At 38.1% G+C, this 17,974-nt stretch overlaps 3 protein-coding genes across 7 annotated transcripts in view; 2 read left to right on the forward strand and 1 right to left on the reverse strand.

Moving 5' to 3' along the window:
- Positions 1–782: 782 nt before the first annotated feature.
- LOC100880047 (ubiquitin carboxyl-terminal hydrolase 35) lies at positions 783–4,424 on the forward strand. The gene is made up of 3 exons (XM_076529470.1): positions 783–2,388; positions 2,518–2,717; positions 2,795–4,424. Exons 1-3 carry the CDS (start codon positions 917–919, stop codon positions 3,736–3,738), a joined length of 2,616 nt encoding a protein of 871 aa, XP_076385585.1. The 5' UTR covers positions 783–916; the 3' UTR covers positions 3,739–4,424.
- A 156-nt stretch (positions 4,425–4,580) lies between these two features.
- On the forward strand, positions 4,581–9,585 carry LOC105663211 (facilitated trehalose transporter Tret1). Of its 2 annotated transcripts, none has more exons than XM_076529484.1 (4): positions 4,581–4,918; positions 5,451–5,713; positions 6,230–6,654; positions 7,806–9,585. In XM_076529484.1, exons 2-4 carry the CDS (start codon positions 5,462–5,464, stop codon positions 8,431–8,433), a joined length of 1,305 nt encoding a protein of 434 aa, XP_076385599.1. In that variant the 5' UTR covers positions 4,581–4,918; positions 5,451–5,461; the 3' UTR covers positions 8,434–9,585. The 2 variants fall into 2 exon arrangements, with proteins under 2 accessions (XP_076385599.1, XP_076385598.1); XM_076529483.1 differs by lacking the exon at positions 4,581–4,918 and adding an exon at positions 5,006–5,378.
- LOC100876698 (uncharacterized) overlaps positions 9,577–17,974 on the reverse strand; it is a 35,388-nt gene continuing 26,990 nt past the window's right edge. For 2 of the 4 annotated variants that reach the window (XM_076529499.1, XM_012290769.2), the window contains 4 exons: positions 16,131–16,193; positions 14,785–14,922; positions 12,783–13,026; positions 9,577–12,362 (listed from right to left, as the gene is read on the reverse strand). In XM_076529499.1, the coding sequence (XP_076385614.1) occupies positions 12,220–12,362; positions 12,783–13,026; positions 14,785–14,922; positions 16,131–16,193 (588 nt within the window). In that variant the 3' untranslated portion in view covers positions 9,577–12,219. The remainder of the gene's footprint in view (positions 12,363–12,782; positions 13,027–14,784; positions 14,923–16,130; positions 16,194–17,974) is intronic. The other 2 variants (XM_076529498.1, XM_012290770.2) reach the window with 2 other exon arrangements.

Genomic DNA, 17,974 nt, shown 5'->3' on the forward strand with positions numbered 1-17,974 from the left:
CTATATGTTCCTAACTTTACCTTCGTTCCCGTTCGCATGTATCCGTTCAACGAAATTCGATTCGCGCAAGATGACTAACTTCAGTAGTCTTCTTACCTTTTTCACCTATCATATGCTTTCTACTACGTTGGCTATATACTCTGTGGATAAAATGTCTAGGTAAAATAAAACATTCGCTTTGGAAATCGAGAAATTTGAGAATTTGAAAATCTGTAACTCTGAGAATTTCTTGTATCTAATAAAATATGCATTTTCAAACTTCAACTCGATCCCATTCAAGTCTATTTGAGCTACATTTCAGTCTGGAATCCTGGTCACTAATACATCCCTAAGGAAGATGTAATGATTCAGGAAGTTTGCAAAATAGAAGAGCACTGGGTATATATGCGCAGAATGATCAAAAACTTGTTAGCTGATGGGTGCGATTTCCCGTAAACGATTAATAAGGCGTATTGTTATGTGTAACAAAAAGAGAACATTATTATATAAATATGATCTTTATATTATATTAGTTTGTTCCATACGTATACATACGATACGCTCTGAAAAATTTCTATGACCCTACAGTTTTGTGTTATAAAAATTCATATTTGATATAATAGTAAACATACATAAATGTAAAATATAATTAGATATTTTAAATTTTGTAAAATTACACAAATATATATCTCTCATATAAAGAGAAAAATTGTTGTATAACTTATTTGGATATAGCAAAAATTGAATTTGGATAGTTGCTTAGAAAGATCAGTAATTTTTCTTTAAGATGTTGACACTTGTTTTTTTTATTTCTCTAGGACTATGAAATCATTTAGGTTTTCATGAAAGTCATTCTTGGTTGAGGTTAATGATAGTTGTAATTAAAAATTATAAAGAAGTAATTTAAAGTGTTATTCAAATTGTATCTTGTGAAATAATGGGGACTGAACAAATTCTGAAGTATGATATAAAACAGTGTTTAAATTTGATCGTGATCGGTGAAGATACAGAGGTTATTGAAGGATGGACTAGACTTAAAAAGTTAGAAAATGAATCTGTATATGAACAGTTAACTAATTACGAAAGTATTTTACGAGAGCTATTGAATGGTCGAATAAAAAATGTGCAGGAAGTTCCAAAAATCCTGATGTGGTTCGCAAAGTATCTGCCAGAGGAATCACTGAGTGCTCATTTAATTTCAAATGACATAGCAACAATGTTAAGAAATACAGAAATTAGTGACATGTCTCATTTAACTATGATACTTCAAGTATTATTGGATCATAGTGTCTACTTACCAAATTCTGTAAATCATACGAAACTCTGTGAAGCAATTATAATTTGTTTGTCTACTTTTTCAATGCCATATGAGCCAAAAAAGATTCTGGAGTTCAATGACAATGCCACTAAAGTTCAATTCTTTTTAAAAATAGTACAAACCACATCGAAAAGTATAGAAAATAATTTAATTTTCATATGCCTACAAACATTATATAGAATTATATCAGATACTAAATGGAAACCAGATCCTGGACCAGGGTTGGCTGCTGTATTACAAATAGTGGAGCCTTCTATCATACCGCAAGCTGTATTTTTGATTCTTTTTGAATCACATTGTGACTCTCAATTAACCCAAGCTTTAAAAGTTCTTTGTAGTTGGCTTCCAAAGTGGAGAGGTGATAGACTCAGCATTTGGATTATGGAATTTATACTTGGTTTAGAAAAGCAGCACAAATATTCTATACTTATGGAAGTTACCAAAGCATCACTTCATGCAATGTTTTGTGCTTTATCTGTACCTGTAGTTCGGCAGAATGCTTCAACAATTACATTTTATGTTTTAAAAAGACAAGGCCATCCATCTTTATTTAGAAATATAGTACGTAATACACAAAATGTTCTGTCCCATTTAATGAAAGAAGATTCTGAATCAAGCAAGGAATGCTTACAAAATTTAGTTGATATTATGAAAGTGCTTATGTTAAGATTCCCAGGTCTATCTGTTTTCAACAATTTAGAAAATAATTTACCTGTGCAACCACGAATGCATATTGTTAAGAAACTAAAGAATGAACATGTGTGGGTTGATGAAGTGGAAGAGATTGAACCAATAATTGAACCAATTAAAACACATGTCCAAAAAGTTGGCCTTTCAAATCTTGGAAACACATGTTATATGAATAGTGTGTTACAAGCACTGTTAATGACCAAGCGATTCTGTTATGAAGTACTAATGTACAAACCTGCAAGCAAAGCTGAAGATCAAGTTGTACTTAAGAAGTTACAAAATCTGTTTACTTTGTTGTTGTATTCCAAAAGGATTTCTTTGGCACCAACTGAAATTTTACTGGCTTCTCGTCCTGCTTACTTTTTACCGGGTCAACAACAAGATAGTTCAGAATTTCTCTGGTTAATATATTGATCTTAATGCTTATTTTTTTTATTCTAATTCCATAAGTTTTTAATAATGCTTTGAAATATGTATTTGGTGACTTAAATATCTTTTTACATTTACCAATAATTATTAATTTTTAACAGCCACCTGTTAGATCTTTTACATGAGCAAGAAAAATCTGCTACTATCCTCTGTATCTTTAACAAGGGTAAGGATGATAAGGAAATAAACGACATATCGGTAAATGAAGGAGTTAGTATTAAGCGTTGGACAACTGAAGAAGACTTAAGCGGTAGCATAACTTTAGGAAGAAAAACACAGTCATTAGCTGATTTTACACAAAGTAAATTACATTTCAAATACATTTTACTATGTCTTTGTATTAAAAATAAATGTTATACTCTGATTAATCTGTCACAGGAGAAGATTTGGCACAAGTACAACAACTTAGTGATTCACATTCAGATTCAAGGGATAGTGGAATACAATCTGTAGGTGGAGAAGACACGAATACACAGGTACCTCTTGTACATAGAGTTCTTGGAGGAAAATGCAAAATTACCTATCAGTGTGCTCAGTGTGATACCAGTTCTCATAACACGGACAAATTTCGGGACTTGCAACTAAGCTTCCCAGAAGAAATACAAGAGAATCAAGAAGTTTCGGTACAAGATCTTATTAATTATTATCTTACACCAGAAAAACTAACTGGTGAAAATAAATATCGATGTGACAAATGTATGAAGTTATGTGACGCACAGAGAATCATCAAAATTTTGCATGCACCGACATATTTGATCTTAATACTAAAACATTTCCGTTATGATTTTGACACGAGACCAAGAACGAAACTGCGGCATAAAGTGATGTATAATGAACACATACAATTACCGGTATCGACACCATCATATACAAGTACAGAAACGTATCAATTATACGCCGCCGTTGTTCATTCGGGCTACAGTATGGATTATGGTCATTACTTCACTTATGCCCGTGATTCGAAACAAAATTGGTATAAATTCAATGACAGCTACGTTTCGCAAACGACGTTCAATGATTTCAAAGAGCTGAAACCACCGGATACACCTTATATATTATTTTACGAAAAAGCTGTACCGTTTGAAGGGGTTTGCGAGGAGGATAAACCAGAATTGTCAACGCTGAGTAAACACTTACAAGAATTGGTAGAAAAGGATACAACAGCTTATATCGAGGAATTGAGGCACCAGGCGGAAAAATCACAACGAGGGCGACATAATTCGATATTATTACGAAAGAATGAAAACTCTGACGATGAAAATCCTCCGCCCAGCAGTTGTCGAGGCGCAGTTAACATGCCTGCTAGTCGTTTTCTCTATTAATTTCGTGTTCAAATGATATATTCTTTTATAAAATCGAATGCTCCAGGTAATACGATTTTCCTTCAGTTCAGGAGGAAAATGAAGTTCCTTTTTAAGTGCAGTGCTATTGCCTGAATCGGTATGAACGTTAGCACATTCAACGACAGTATTGTATGAGAATTTTTACATATTTATTTACTGTACCTCTAACTAGTTTTTTTGATGTGTTTTGTCATTGTAAATTTCTATATAGTTAGAACTAATTTGTACATGAATGTATATTTCATCATTATTTTTAGCGTTCAATGTTAACATTAATCGATATTTCATTAAAATGTTGTAAAGTAACGGCGGCTATTCAAATATTCATGAGTTTTTATGATTCTTTTTTTATAAACAGCTTTTTTATTTATGACGTAGAAGCTTAGAGAATCAAAAAGGTGTTACTTTATTGTTACTGGAAAGTGCATTATGAAGTTGCAATTAAAAGATAATAAGAATTTAATATTTTGTAAGAAGTGTAATTGGCTGTTTATATGTGTGTACATATGCGTATAAAAGATAGTACGTAATACCAGAAATACCATCAATTTTATAATTATATATTTGTTATACCTTCGCACATAATTTAATACCGATACGAATCCTCTATCGTACGAAACAAAAATAATATGTTATACTTTAATAATATATTTGTTTCTAATGTTTGTTCTCATTTTATTCATCGATAAACGCAATGTATATAAATTTGTAATTTATTTACAATTTATATCGTAGCTTTTATATACAAATATTACGTAGTTTACTAATACTTCTAAGTTGACGTTCGTTGTAGCAAATTGTCGTAATTAACGGAAAAAATGTAAAAACGATTCTATTGTTGTAAATAGAAAGTGTTTAATCGTAATGATTAAAAAGATACAAGGAAGAAGAGAAACTCCAAGCATTATGAATCTGTGATAAATTTATACTGTCGAATCGATGATATTAATTCCTTAGCTCAGTATTCAACAAAGAAAAAGATAAAAGAATACGTTATCAGTCTTCATTTATATTTGATGCATTAAAATGTAAAATATTGGGCCTTATGTAATTGTAAATTATTTTAAACAATACCCGAATAAATTATTCAAAGCAGTTATTTTTTTTCTTCAGTATCACAGAATATAACATATTAAAAATCAAGCATCCGTTCATAAAGGTAATTACCTGCAGTTAATACTCATAATTAAAGATTATATTATAAATTTCGATATTATTGTTTTGTTAATTTTTAACGTATAATTTGCACCAATAAAATTGCAATGAATTTGCTATATTGTTGATAGTTAATAGACTAATTATTACAGTCAGTATTTTACAGAAAAATTTAGAATCTTGGAAAAGAGGATAAAAATGTCCAATTTTAGTAATTTAAAAATTAGGAACTTCGAAACATTAGAAAGTTTAATTTGCAGGGGGAAACGTTATAAAATTCCCCTTAATTCTGTTGTACGAAACTGTATCTCCTGTTTTTATCTTGACATCGCGTTTCACGATCGACCAACGTGTATCCGACAAGATAACGATTAATTCATTTAGTAGCTGTGAATACCTTGCGCGAGATCGATTAGGAATTATTCTTAAAACTATGAAAAAGCTATATCTAGCTGTAATCGTTAGTAAGTGGATGTAGATTAGACAACTTAGATGCTTAACAAATTCGATATTAAAAGAAGAACGATTATTATCAGGTAATGTGGGTATGCTGTCATACGGCCTTTGTTTTGGCTGGGCCTCACCATCGTTACCTAATCTACTACAACCTAATAGCTCCGTTCCTTTAATACCGCAAGAAGCTGTATGGGTCACATCATTCCAAACCATCGGTGGAACAATTGGTTCTCTTTGCGGTAATTTCCTGTTAAATGCGATCGGTCGAAAATGGTCTTTGCTCTTCACCGCGGTGCCAGGAATAGTAGGATGGATGATGATCGCTTTTGCAACATCAGCATGGGTAATTTAATTTAATGGCTTGCCCTATATAGTTCGCACATTTTAACGATGAGAAATTTTCTTGAAAATTCTCCAGTAGGTCCACTCAGACTTTAACAAGCTCTTTTGTTACATTCACGGTATAAAACTCATGTTTCTTATACATCTACAATATCAATATACAGGTACGGGATATGCTTCAATTAGAAATGTTTAAATCGAACATCAAAATGTAAGATCAAAATATGAAGGCAGGTAGGAAACTGACAAAGTGTATAATGATAACATATCAAACGATTCGAGATTTTTATTACTTGATCACGCAGTGCGTCTAGTACTTTAAGCCATGTAGCTTTGATACCGACTACCAGATTAACTCCATAATTACCGCACATTGGCGTAACTATCATTACGATTTATACACCCAAAGCATGACCCTTCTCACCCTTCTGACTCTACAGTATAACGCAGAATATCTTACACAATATATTTCTGAATTCATTGAACACCGATACAAAGTTTATTCATTTCTGTTTAGGAACTAATGATTGGAAGATTCGCGTACGGATTGAGTACCGGATACGGATACATGTGCGTTACCGTGTACGTAGGTGAAATATCACCGGCTGACATACGAGGGATACTAACATCTATGTTGACTGTATCCGCAAAATTCGGCGTGTTCATCGAATGGACGATAGGTCCGTTTCTTTCAATGAGAAACCTGGCTCTCGTTTCATCGGCGGTACCTATTTGCTTCCTCATCGGCATTCTATGGATACCGGAATCCCCGTATCATTTGATGCGTCGGGGGAAACATGGCCAGGCGGTCATGTCCCTTATGCAATTAAGAGGAAGCGCGAACGTTTCCGCGGAGGCTGACATTATCGAGAAATCCGTGGAAGCTGATCTGGCTAATGATACAGGCTTCCGGGAACTTTTGGGAGTTCCTGGTAATCGCAAGTATGTGAATTTTGCAGCAAATACTAGATTAGGCACAAAATACTTTCACTATAAGATGAAGTTATTTCGTTATAAGATGAAGTACTGATTTGCAAATTTTTATGATTTCATCTTGGGTACCGAGCGTCGAATTCCTACGCGTTGTATCTCCACGCTTAGAATTCCTACGCGTTGTATCGCCACGCGTCGAATTCCTACGCGTTGTATTGCCATGCGTCGAATCCCCACGCGTCGAATTCCTACGCGTTGTATTTCCACGCGTTGAAGTCCTACGCGTTGCATTTCCATGCGTTGAATTCCTACGCGTTGCATTTCCACGCGTGGAATTCCTACGCGTTGTATTTCCACGCGTGGAATTCCTACGCTTTGTATCGCCATGCGACGAATTCCTACGCGTTGTATCTCCACGCGTGGAATTTCTACGCGTTGCACTTCCACGCGTCGAGTTCCTGCGCGTGGTATTGCGATGCGTCGAATTCCTACGCGTTGTATTTCCATGCGTCGAATTTCTACGCGTTGAATCTCGACGCATGGAATTCCTACGCGTTGTATCTCCACGCGTGGAATTTCTACGCGTTGTACTTCCACGCGTCGAGTTCCTACGCGTGGTATTACGATGCGTCGAATTCCTACGCGTTGTATTTCCATGCGTCGAATTTCTACGCGTTGTATCTCCACGCATGGAATTCCTACGCGTTGTATCTCCACGCGTGGAATTTCTACGCGTTGTACTTCCACGCGTCGAATTCCTACGCGTGGTATTGCGATGCGTCGAATTCCTACGCGTTGTATCTCCATGCGTCGAATTTCTACGCGTTGTATCTCGACGCATGGAATTCCTACGCGTTGTGTCTCCACGCGTCGAATTCCCATGCGTGGTATTGCCATGCGTCGAATTCCTACGCGTTATATCTCCACGCGTCAAATTTCTACGCGTTGTATCTCCAAGCGTCGAATTTTACTACGTACTGTCTTACAAACTCTTATAATTTCATCTCGGGTTAAGTGGGCAAAGAAACAAAGAGACATTGATAATAAGGGTTAATATCATTATTGATATTACAAGTGAATATATGATATGTAATATAACATTACAATAGAACATTTATATATTTGTAATAAGTAAATTATGCTTTCAAATCATTTTTCAGAGCGTTAATCATAGTGCTGTGTCTCCTGGTGCTCCAACAATGGAGCGGCAGTCAGGCGATCCTGTCTTACGCCGAATTAATCTTCAACGCTACCGGCAACCCACTTGAAGGTAAATACGTGACCATAATATTGGGAGCCGTGCAAGTGGTATGCACCATACTTAGCACGATCGTAGTGGACCATTACGGCAGGAGGCCGTTGCTAATGATATCTTCTCTGGGCACCTCCATCTCGACTTTTCTCGTCGGTTTGTTTTTCTTTCTTCGAAGTATTCAAGCGGACGTCAGCGGGATCACTTGGTTACCAGCTACGGGAGCGACACTGTATCTGGTCATGTACGCTTTCGGTTTGGCCGCGCTTCCGTTCACCATGTTGAGCGAAGTCTTCCCTACGAACGTTAAGGCTCTTGGGGGCAGCATCGGTATGTTTGTTTGCAATCTGTGCGCGGTTATCGTGTCGCTGACTTATAAAGACATTGCCGACCAGTTTGGTATGCACGGAGCGTTCTGGTTGTTTTCGACTGTTAGTCTTTTGGGAGTCGCTTTCGTGTACTTTTATACGCCTGAGACGAAGGGGAAGACGCTGCAGGAGGTGCAGGATCAGTTGCACGGACGTAAATCGTTGTGAGAAGCCGCACATTGTTGTATTATGTATTGTTTGTTTTAATGAGGTCCATACTTCTCTGGAGAGGTTGTGCATTTCTTTAGGGAGTATGTTAACAAGATATATGTATATGGTTAATTGCAAGATATGTAATCTTGTACTAGAAGACTAGAATTTGTAATTGAAAGTATTATTATGAGATAATAATTGTAAGGAAATATTAAATAAAATTTGTAAGATGTGTATTTACTTTGTTGCAGGACGATGTATATATGTTATGAATGTTAAATGAAAGATGTGATAACAATGAGATATTAATTAATGGTTCATGTATATTTTGATAATCAGGCTTTTGGAAATCAAGTGGTTTAGATTACGTAAACCGCTGTCTGACCCACGCTGCTCGTTACTACTGATGCTAATCGTGCGCAAGCCATTACTACTGACAGTAGTCATTACCCGTATGCGATCAGACGTCGAATACACGTGTCACGTGCAATTACATAATTCTGGAAATTATTTATTAATAAACCGTGTCTGTTACGCACAAACGTAATGTAAAACAAATATTCTTGTAAATTTTTCAAATCATCCGAACCAATTTTATATCGTTTTTCTCCAAATTACAAAACAAAGCTGAAAAACAGGAACAGACAAGAGCTGTACAAATTAATAGTTGAATGCGTTATTTGTTCAAAATATTGTACATATATTTGATCCATAAAATTTCATGAAATTTCAGCGAACGAACCGGGAAAGCAGGATTAACATTGGATGTGGAAAATGAAATATTGTTTGGTTGCTTGTAGCCGGTATTAATTAACATGCAAACAATCAATGCCCGTTACCTGCAGTGTAAACTGCAAATAAATAAATGCCGAGACCTGATCGGCATTGCACGTAAAAGATGATTACGAATGCTGTTTTATTTGTATTTCACTTGCGCGCACTTACCGTCTGCATCGAGAATTCGTTTGTTATTAATCTCTTGTTCAGCAAATACTCGACCTCGATGTTAGATTAAAATAAATCGTCGTGTCATCGCGGAACGGAATAATACGTTTGACTTCAACGTGACTTACGCATTAATATCCTTTCTCTTAATATTTTATGTAAAATTCTTGACATTTTATTTGTGTTTTGAAGTTGGTAAATAATAACGACTGATTAAAAAACCACATATACGATTTATTGAAAATGTTTAAACAGCCTTTTAAAAGTTCTCTTCGGAATCTATACAAACAGGTACCGCATACGATTAAATTTACAATAATATGTACATTCAAGGATACGAATAGTTTGGTAATCGAAAGTGTTCCTTCAGAAACAGTTATTTCTTCGATCCGTGTCGAAGTTACGTTTTACGCTTTTGTGTAATCATAAATTAAATAGACATCAATCAAATGAATATCTCTAAAAATATTTTATGGATGTATAATAAAGAATGGAGTACATCATTTTCATCAGTGGAAGATGGCAGTTTTTAAATAGTATAAAATTCAAGTTTAAATTAATGTATAACATATGTAAAGATTATACTGCCAATTTACTTGATGTCTATTCAGAATATGATCGAATAAATCTAAAAAAAATAAAAAATGAAAGAACTCAATCTTGCAGACATACTATCTGCCTAAAAATACAGTAGAAAAATACGATCGATCACTTTCGTTATCCGATTAACCACACAAGTACACAAGTACGTCCCTGCAGGTTTAGAGCATTCTAGATGCCTTTAATCTCAATTTCGATCAGCTTCGAAACGTGGATTAATTTGATCGGTTTCCTGAAGCTATTGCCACGAAGAGCCGTTGATATATTCGTACGATATCGATCATTCGTTACAGGCTTCGGTTTTACTCTTAACACGTTAAATGCCGCAGTACTGCCGACTTCAAGATTTTATGTAATATTCATATTACGGGAGATTTTTTGTACGTGGGGACACTTTACATTGTTTCAAGTTTTATTGTTATCGTTAGATTACTACGCGATAGATTATTGGGCGTTAGATTACGACGCGTTAGATTACTACGCTTTAGATTGCCACGCACTGAGTTTCTATGGACTGCATTGCAACGCGTGGAATATCTATGCGCTGTGTCACCACGCATCGAATTTCTATGCGTTGTATCTTCACGCGTGGAATTTCTACGAGTTGTATTGCCATGCGTCGAATTTCTACGCGTTGTATTTCCACGCATGGAATTCCTATGCGTTCTATTTCCACGCGTGGAATTCCTACGCATTGTATTTCCACGCGTGGAATTTCTACGCGTTGTATTTCCATGCGTGGAATTCCTACGCGTTGTATCTCCACGCGTGGAATTCCTACGCGTGGAATTTCTACGCGTTGTATTTCCACGCATGGAATTTCTACGCGTTGTATTTCCACGCATGGAATTCCTACGCATTGTATTTCCACGCGTGGAATTCCTACGCTTTGTATCGCCATGCGTCGAATTCCTACGCGTTGTATCTCCACGCGTGGAATTCCTACGCGTGGAATTTCTACGCGTTGTATTTCCACGCATGGAATTCCTACGCGTTGTATTTCCACGCATGGAATTCCTACGCATTGTATTTCCACGCGTGGAATTCCTACGCTTTGTATCGCCATGCGTCGAATTCCTACGCGTTGTATCTCCACGCGTGGAATTCCTACGCGTGGAATTTCTACGCGTTGTATTTCCACGCATGGCATTCCTACGCGTTGTATTTCCACGCGTGGAATTCCTACGCATTGTATCCCTACGCGTGGAATTCCTACACGTTGTATTTCCACGCGTGGAATTCCTACGCGTGGAATTTCTACGCGTTGTGTTTCCACGCGTGGAATTCCTACGCGTGGTATTGCCATGCGTCAAATTCCTACGCGTTGTATCTCCAAGCGTCGAATTCCTACGCGTTGTATCTCCACGCGTGGAATTTCTACGCGTTGAATCTCCACGCATCGAATTCCAATACGTTGAATCGCCACGCGTGGAATTTCTACGCGTCGAATCTCCACGCATCAAATTCCAATGCGTTGAATCGCCACGCCTGGAATTCCTACGCGTCAAATCTCCACGCGTCAAATTCCAATGCGTTGAATCGCCACGCGTGGAATTCCTACGCGTTATATCGCCATACGCCGAATTCCCACGCGTTGTATCGCCATGCATCGAATTCTGCTACGTACCGAATTCTTATTGTTTATATCACGACGCGTTGCATCACCATACGTGAAATGTCTACCCGTCGAATTCCCCTATGCGTCAAATTGCATCTCGAATCGGCTCACGTACCATGTTGTTATAGCTGGTTGTTTGCTCCGCAACATTTAACGTATTAATCCACGAAGAAACTTCGTAGCCCGATTTACCTCTCCGGTGTGACGGCGGAACTTTCTCAATTTCCTGTTCGAACATCAGGTTTTTCACGAAACGGTGGACTTTCAACGAAAATCGTGACCGTCCACATGCGACATTAGCACGAGTTCGTGGCTGCGAGAAACTCCGAACAAATATCGGAAAACCGATGGATAGATTCTATTAGTAGGAAGTAATTCGTGGAACCAAAACCAACGATAGACCGAACTGTCGTCATCGAGCGATCGCTTTTAGCGAACCGGTGTTACGACTAGCACAACGACCACCATCGGTTTCCGGACTTGTAGCCGAGGGTGTTCTTTACGAGGATAAATTATTCATCGAACTGGCTATAGCGAAAATGTTCGTCACACGAGTCGGTTTCTCTTAAGGGCGAAGGAAAGCCGTAAAATGGCAATGAGATCCTGCCATCAGCATCGGACACGGTTGCACAGCGGTTTCAGGTGTATTGTACTCGAGTAATTTTCTGAGATTGAATGGAGGGATCGATCATCGCGGAGTCCACCAACTTCAACAAGGGTGATGATATCGCGAATTCATTTTCTGTCTCTTTGTTGGCCAGCAGTATCGTGATCGAGCTTTCTGAAACACACGGAATGAAGATCTCATGTTTCGGAATTGCTTTGTGACCGGCGATCAAAGTGCGGAGGTTCGATCGAAATGGAAGATATGTTTTGATGAGCAATTTCGATACATTGAAAAATTTATATGAATTTATATGAACGTTGTGGAATATTCTTGGATGCTGTAGGAATTACACTTATTAGCGTAATTAGGTGTGGATTAGGTATCTGGTCAGAATTAGAATTAAATAGAGACTTTCAAAATGACAGAAGTACAAAGCTCTCTAAACTATTCTGAACTCTCACAAATTATTAAATCACCAAATTTGTGGATTCCTAAATTTTCGAACCCTTAACTTCCCAAATTTTGAATCTCCTAATTTTTGGAGAAAAAGTTCCCGGTGAAAGAACACTCAGCAGGAAATGAGGGTGAACCTACCAGACTTTCCTTTCTGATCCTCGGACGCCGTATCGGGAAACTGAACATGTTTCCTTGCCGATTTACCGACAACAGGACTTTTATCCGAAGACCCAGTGTTCTGGCCCGCCGTAGGACTCTGCGTCGGCGTTGCGGTTACTTTGGTTTCGTTGTTAGTCGCCGTTTTTCGAGAGCTCAAGCAAGAAGTAGCGGTCGTAGTCGGTGGCTGTGTGGCGTATCTGACTGCTGGAACCTTCAAACAACACTTTATAAGGTTCATTTTCATTATTCATTTGCAACAATTATGCAACATTCGCATCTTCAAAGATAACGATATGAAAGAGTGCAAAGGGTAGAAAGCTAATAAAACGAGTTCCATTTGTTCACTGATGGAAATACTGTTATCGGAGTCACAATCTACATTAATCGATATCTAATAACCTTGCCATTTGTAAAATTGCAATTCAACTTTTTTGTTGGAAAAAATTTCTAATATGACTTTCATATCTTTATAACCTTATGTGTGCCAGTATTAATTTTTTCAAGATTACTTTTTCTTGCGAAACAGTATGAATATGTATGATATGATGAGCTCTTTTAACACATGCATAACCTCTTGGTTGTTTGCATTATATTACCTTGTGTATTTTACCACTATAAATATACGATATATGGGGTATTTCATAAGTAATGTAGGTTCCTGAAATGGGGGATAGCTGACGTGATTCCGTATAAAATTTCCCTTTAATTAATATAAATTACTTAGAAATTACGGAGCGCGGAGTTATGGCGCAAGGCAATACGGCGTGTGGAAATTACGGCGCGTGGAATTATGGAGCGTTGAAATTACGGAGCGTGGAATTATGGCGCGTGGAAATACAGCGCGTGGAAATTACGGAACGTGGAATTATGGAGCTTGGGAATTATAGCGCGTGGAAATTACGGAGGGTGGAATTATGGCGCTTGGGAATTACAGCGCGTGGAAATTACGGAGCGTGGAATTATGGCGCTTGGGAATTACAGCGCGTGGAAATACAACGCGTGGAAATTACGGAGCGTGGAATTATGGCGCGTGGAAATTACGGAGCGTGGAATTATGACGCTTGGGAATTACAGCGCGTGGAAATTATGGAGCGTGGAATTATGGCGCGTGGAAATACAGTGCGTGGAAATTACGGAGCGTGGAATTATGGCGCTTGGGAATTACAGCGCGTGGAAATTACGAAGCGTGGAATTATGGCGCGTGGAAATTACGGAGCGTGGAATTATGGCGCGTGGAAATACAGTGCGTGGAAATTATGGAGCGTGGAATTATGGCGCTTGGGAATTACAGCGCGTGGAAATTACGAAGCGTGGAATTATGGCGCGTGGAAATTATGGAGCGTGGAATTATGGCGCTTGGAAATACAGCGCGTGGAAATTACGGAGCGTGGAATTATGGCGTGTGGAAATACAGTGCGTGGAAATTACGGAGCGTGGAATTATGGCACGTGGAAATTACGGAGTGAATTATGGCCGCGTGGAAAATACGGAGTGAAAAATTATATTCCTTAATAATTCAAAAACAAAGGGAAATCTTATCCAGAATCACATCCCCCATTTCAGAGACCTACATTAGCTGTGAGCCACCTTTTACCTAAGAAACACTCTCGCAATTTTCACCCTTAACTTTTTATATCAAAAACCTCAGAACTTTGATTGATACTTGTATCGATCGCGAAAGTTAATAAAAGACGCGACCATTAAATATCTCCATTTATTCAACTGCTTTGTAATTATTGTAAGGGAGGTATTATTTCTTGAAAGGGGTCGGACCTCGTTCAATTGTGAGTTCTGAAGATAAGAATTTAAGAGGGTTCCCTGTATAATTACGATGGCAGTTCAAAGCTGCGTAACACAAATCTAATTAATTTTGTAAGTTAATGGCACGGGAGGAACTTCATCGTTAAAACATCGTAACACGATTTTCTGCCTTTCATTGACGCATTAGTGCAATGTTAATAATACACTTAATACACTTAACTTTTCGTCCCTTATTCCGTTCCTGTTTCCGTTCAGACACTCTCAGAATACTGACCCTGTATTCGTAGTCATCTGCGGCGGTTCCTCGACCCGTCATATATTCTTGGTACTGGGAGATCACGCACAACAGGGAATATATCTGGAGTAAAGATAATTTGATTTAGCTCCTAAGTCCAATATTGAACATAACGTTTATTTTCACAAGAGAAAACGAATTAGGAATTTTTCTGACTAAACTTGATATGATTAAACGTAAGAACACGAAGTAAGTTACTACAGAAAATAATACGAACAATGTGTGATTCTATTTCCTATCAAATATAATTATCGGTGAAATAACAGATTTGAAATTTTATAATTGAATCAATTTTACTCTGCAACTAAAAACTTTTCTTTTAATTCCATCGTTAAAAGAATAAAATTAATAAAGCAAATGGGACCAAGCACACAATTTCCCAAGCATCCAATTTCCCAAGCACCCAATTTCCCAAGCAGCCAATTTTCCAAGCATTCAAATTTCCAAGCACCCAATTTTCCAAGCACCTAATTTCCCAAGCACCCAAATTTCCAAGCACCCAATTTTCCAAGCACCCAATTTCCCAAGCACCCAATTTCCCAAGCATCCAATATCCCAAGCATCCAATTTCCCAATCACCTAGTTTCCCAAGCACCCAATATCCCAAGCACCCGATTTCCCAAGCACCCGATTTGCAAATCACCCAATTTCCCAAGCATCCAATATCCCAAGCACCCAATATCCCAAGCACCCAATTTCCCAAGCACCCAATTTCCCAAGCATCCAATATCCCAAGCACCCAATTTCCCAAGCACCCGATTGTCAATCACCCAATTTCCCAAGCATCCAATATCCCAAGCACCCACTTTCCCAAGCATCCAATATCCCAAGCACCCAATTTCCCAAGCACCCGATCTGCAAATCACCCAATTTCCCAAGCATCCAATATCCCAAGCACCCAATTTTCCAAGCACCCAATTTCCCAAGCACCCAAATTTCCAAGCACTCAATTTCCCAAGCACCCAATTTCCCAAGCACCCGATTTGTCAATCACCCAATTTCCCAAGCATCCAATATCCCAAGCACCCAATTTCCCAAGCATCCAATATCCCAAGCACCCGATTTGTAAATCACCCAATTTCCCAACCATCCAATATCCCAAGCACCCAATTTCCCAAGCACCCAATTTCCCAAGCATCCAATTTCCCAATCACCCAATTTCCCAAGCAAATTGTAGAAATTACAGCGACTCAGGTTTGAATAATTTAGTTGATATATAATCTAACCTATCCTGACGATTTACATAAGAGTATCGAACGAAATGTACTCACGTTCAAGCAGAGGAGGAAGAAGTTCAACGTGTACAGCATCACTTTGGTCGGGTCAAACGAGGACTGAAACAGAACCGTGAAATTAAACCAAGATCGATTTTCAATTTCGTTTTATATTTCAATTCATTATAAAAGGATAAAATAATTGCTGTTATAAAATGAATCGTTTGGCGAACCAATTTGTATCACGCGAAACATATACTATTTCATCAGAGAAGTTCTACCGCAAACATTGTAAAGTGTTCAGATGGCTATCGCGCGAACGGAATCGAGAATATTTCCTATCGATCGTCGATAGTTTGCCTGAAATTTTATTACGGTCGGAGTCTGAAAGGGCGGGTAAAAAGAGACTGAAAAATCAGTGACACGCGCTTTCGAGGCGAGGCAAAATGAAAAAGACCGTACTAACAACGATTTCACATTACGCAACGACCATTCACCGCTGTTCTTTTTAACGTCGATGTTCCAACAACACCATTTACATTCCGCTGCGATGTACCATTCTTGTGGCGAGGTATAATGTACGGGGAAGAGACCTTGCCATTTTGGAGAGGTGATATGCGAATATAGGAATTTTTTAATTTTCACATTTTTGGAGTTTTGGGTTGTTAAGTTTTTTAATTCTTCAATTTTCCGATTTCCCAATTTTCTAGATTTCCAATTTCACAATCTCCTAATTTCCCAAGCATCCAGTTTTCCAAGAACCCAATTTCCCAAGCACCCAATTTTCCAAGCACCCAATTTTCCAAGCACCCAATTTGTTAATCACCTAATTTCCCAAGCACCCAATTTTCCAAGCATCAAATTTCCCAAGCACCCAATTTCCCAAGCACCCAATTTGTCAATCACCCAATTTCCCAAGCATCCAATATCCTAAGTACCCAATTTTCCAAGCACCTAATTTCCCAATCTTCCAATTTCCCAAGCATCCACTTTCCCAAGCACCCAAATTTTCCAAGCTCCCAATTTCCCAAGCACCCAATTTCCCTAGCATCCAATTTCCCAAGCACCCAATTTCCCAATCACCCTATTTCCCAAGCACCCATTTTCCCAAGCATTCAATATCCCAAGCACCCAATTTCCCAATCACTCAGTTTCACAATCATCCAATTTTCTAATCAACCAATTTTCAAAGCACCCAATTTCCCTATCACCCAATTTCTCAATTTTCCAATCTCCCAGTTTCCCATTTTCTCAATTTCCCAATTTCCCTACAGAGCTCTATCCTCACCCCAACACCCGTATATTAAAGCAGCAAAATTCGATTTGTATTTTTAAGTGTATCGATTCCATCGATTTATTCAAACTTTCAAATAAATTGTACGAACGTACGATTGTCCTATATTGAAGCATTCTGTCAGAAAAATATCACGGATATCGTTCGTCCAAACAGCGTACGGTTCGACAGGTTGGAATTCATTACCTTCACACATTCGCGTGAGTGGTAGATGTTACATTCCAGAAACACCGATCGGTATTCTCCTTTTTTACGCAACGAAAAAGCGATATCACTCGATGTTTATGCGACGTGTAAAAAAAAAGATGTTTCATTCCTCGTGCGTCTACTTTATCAGGAAAAAAGCAGTACGCGCTAGTGGCAAAGACGTTAATGAAGATTGCACGATGCTGTTGAACGAGAGTGCCATTCTGGAACGAACTTTTACATTCGACCTCTGACGGACGAAAATATCCCGCTCGCATCGTTCGTTATAATGTATTCAAGAAGAAAGATTACGGTTTAAATATTCTTTAGGGGTTATTATTAGCGGCGTCATTACGATGTAGTAATTGAATTAATTAGCAGCCCCGATGCTACTCCATCACAAGATCCTTAATTGAGATTC

This window comes from Megachile rotundata, chromosome 3, assembly GCF_050947335.1.
Source record: "Megachile rotundata isolate GNS110a chromosome 3, iyMegRotu1, whole genome shotgun sequence".
Classification (NCBI taxonomy): Eukaryota; Metazoa; Arthropoda; class Insecta; order Hymenoptera; family Megachilidae; genus Megachile; species Megachile rotundata.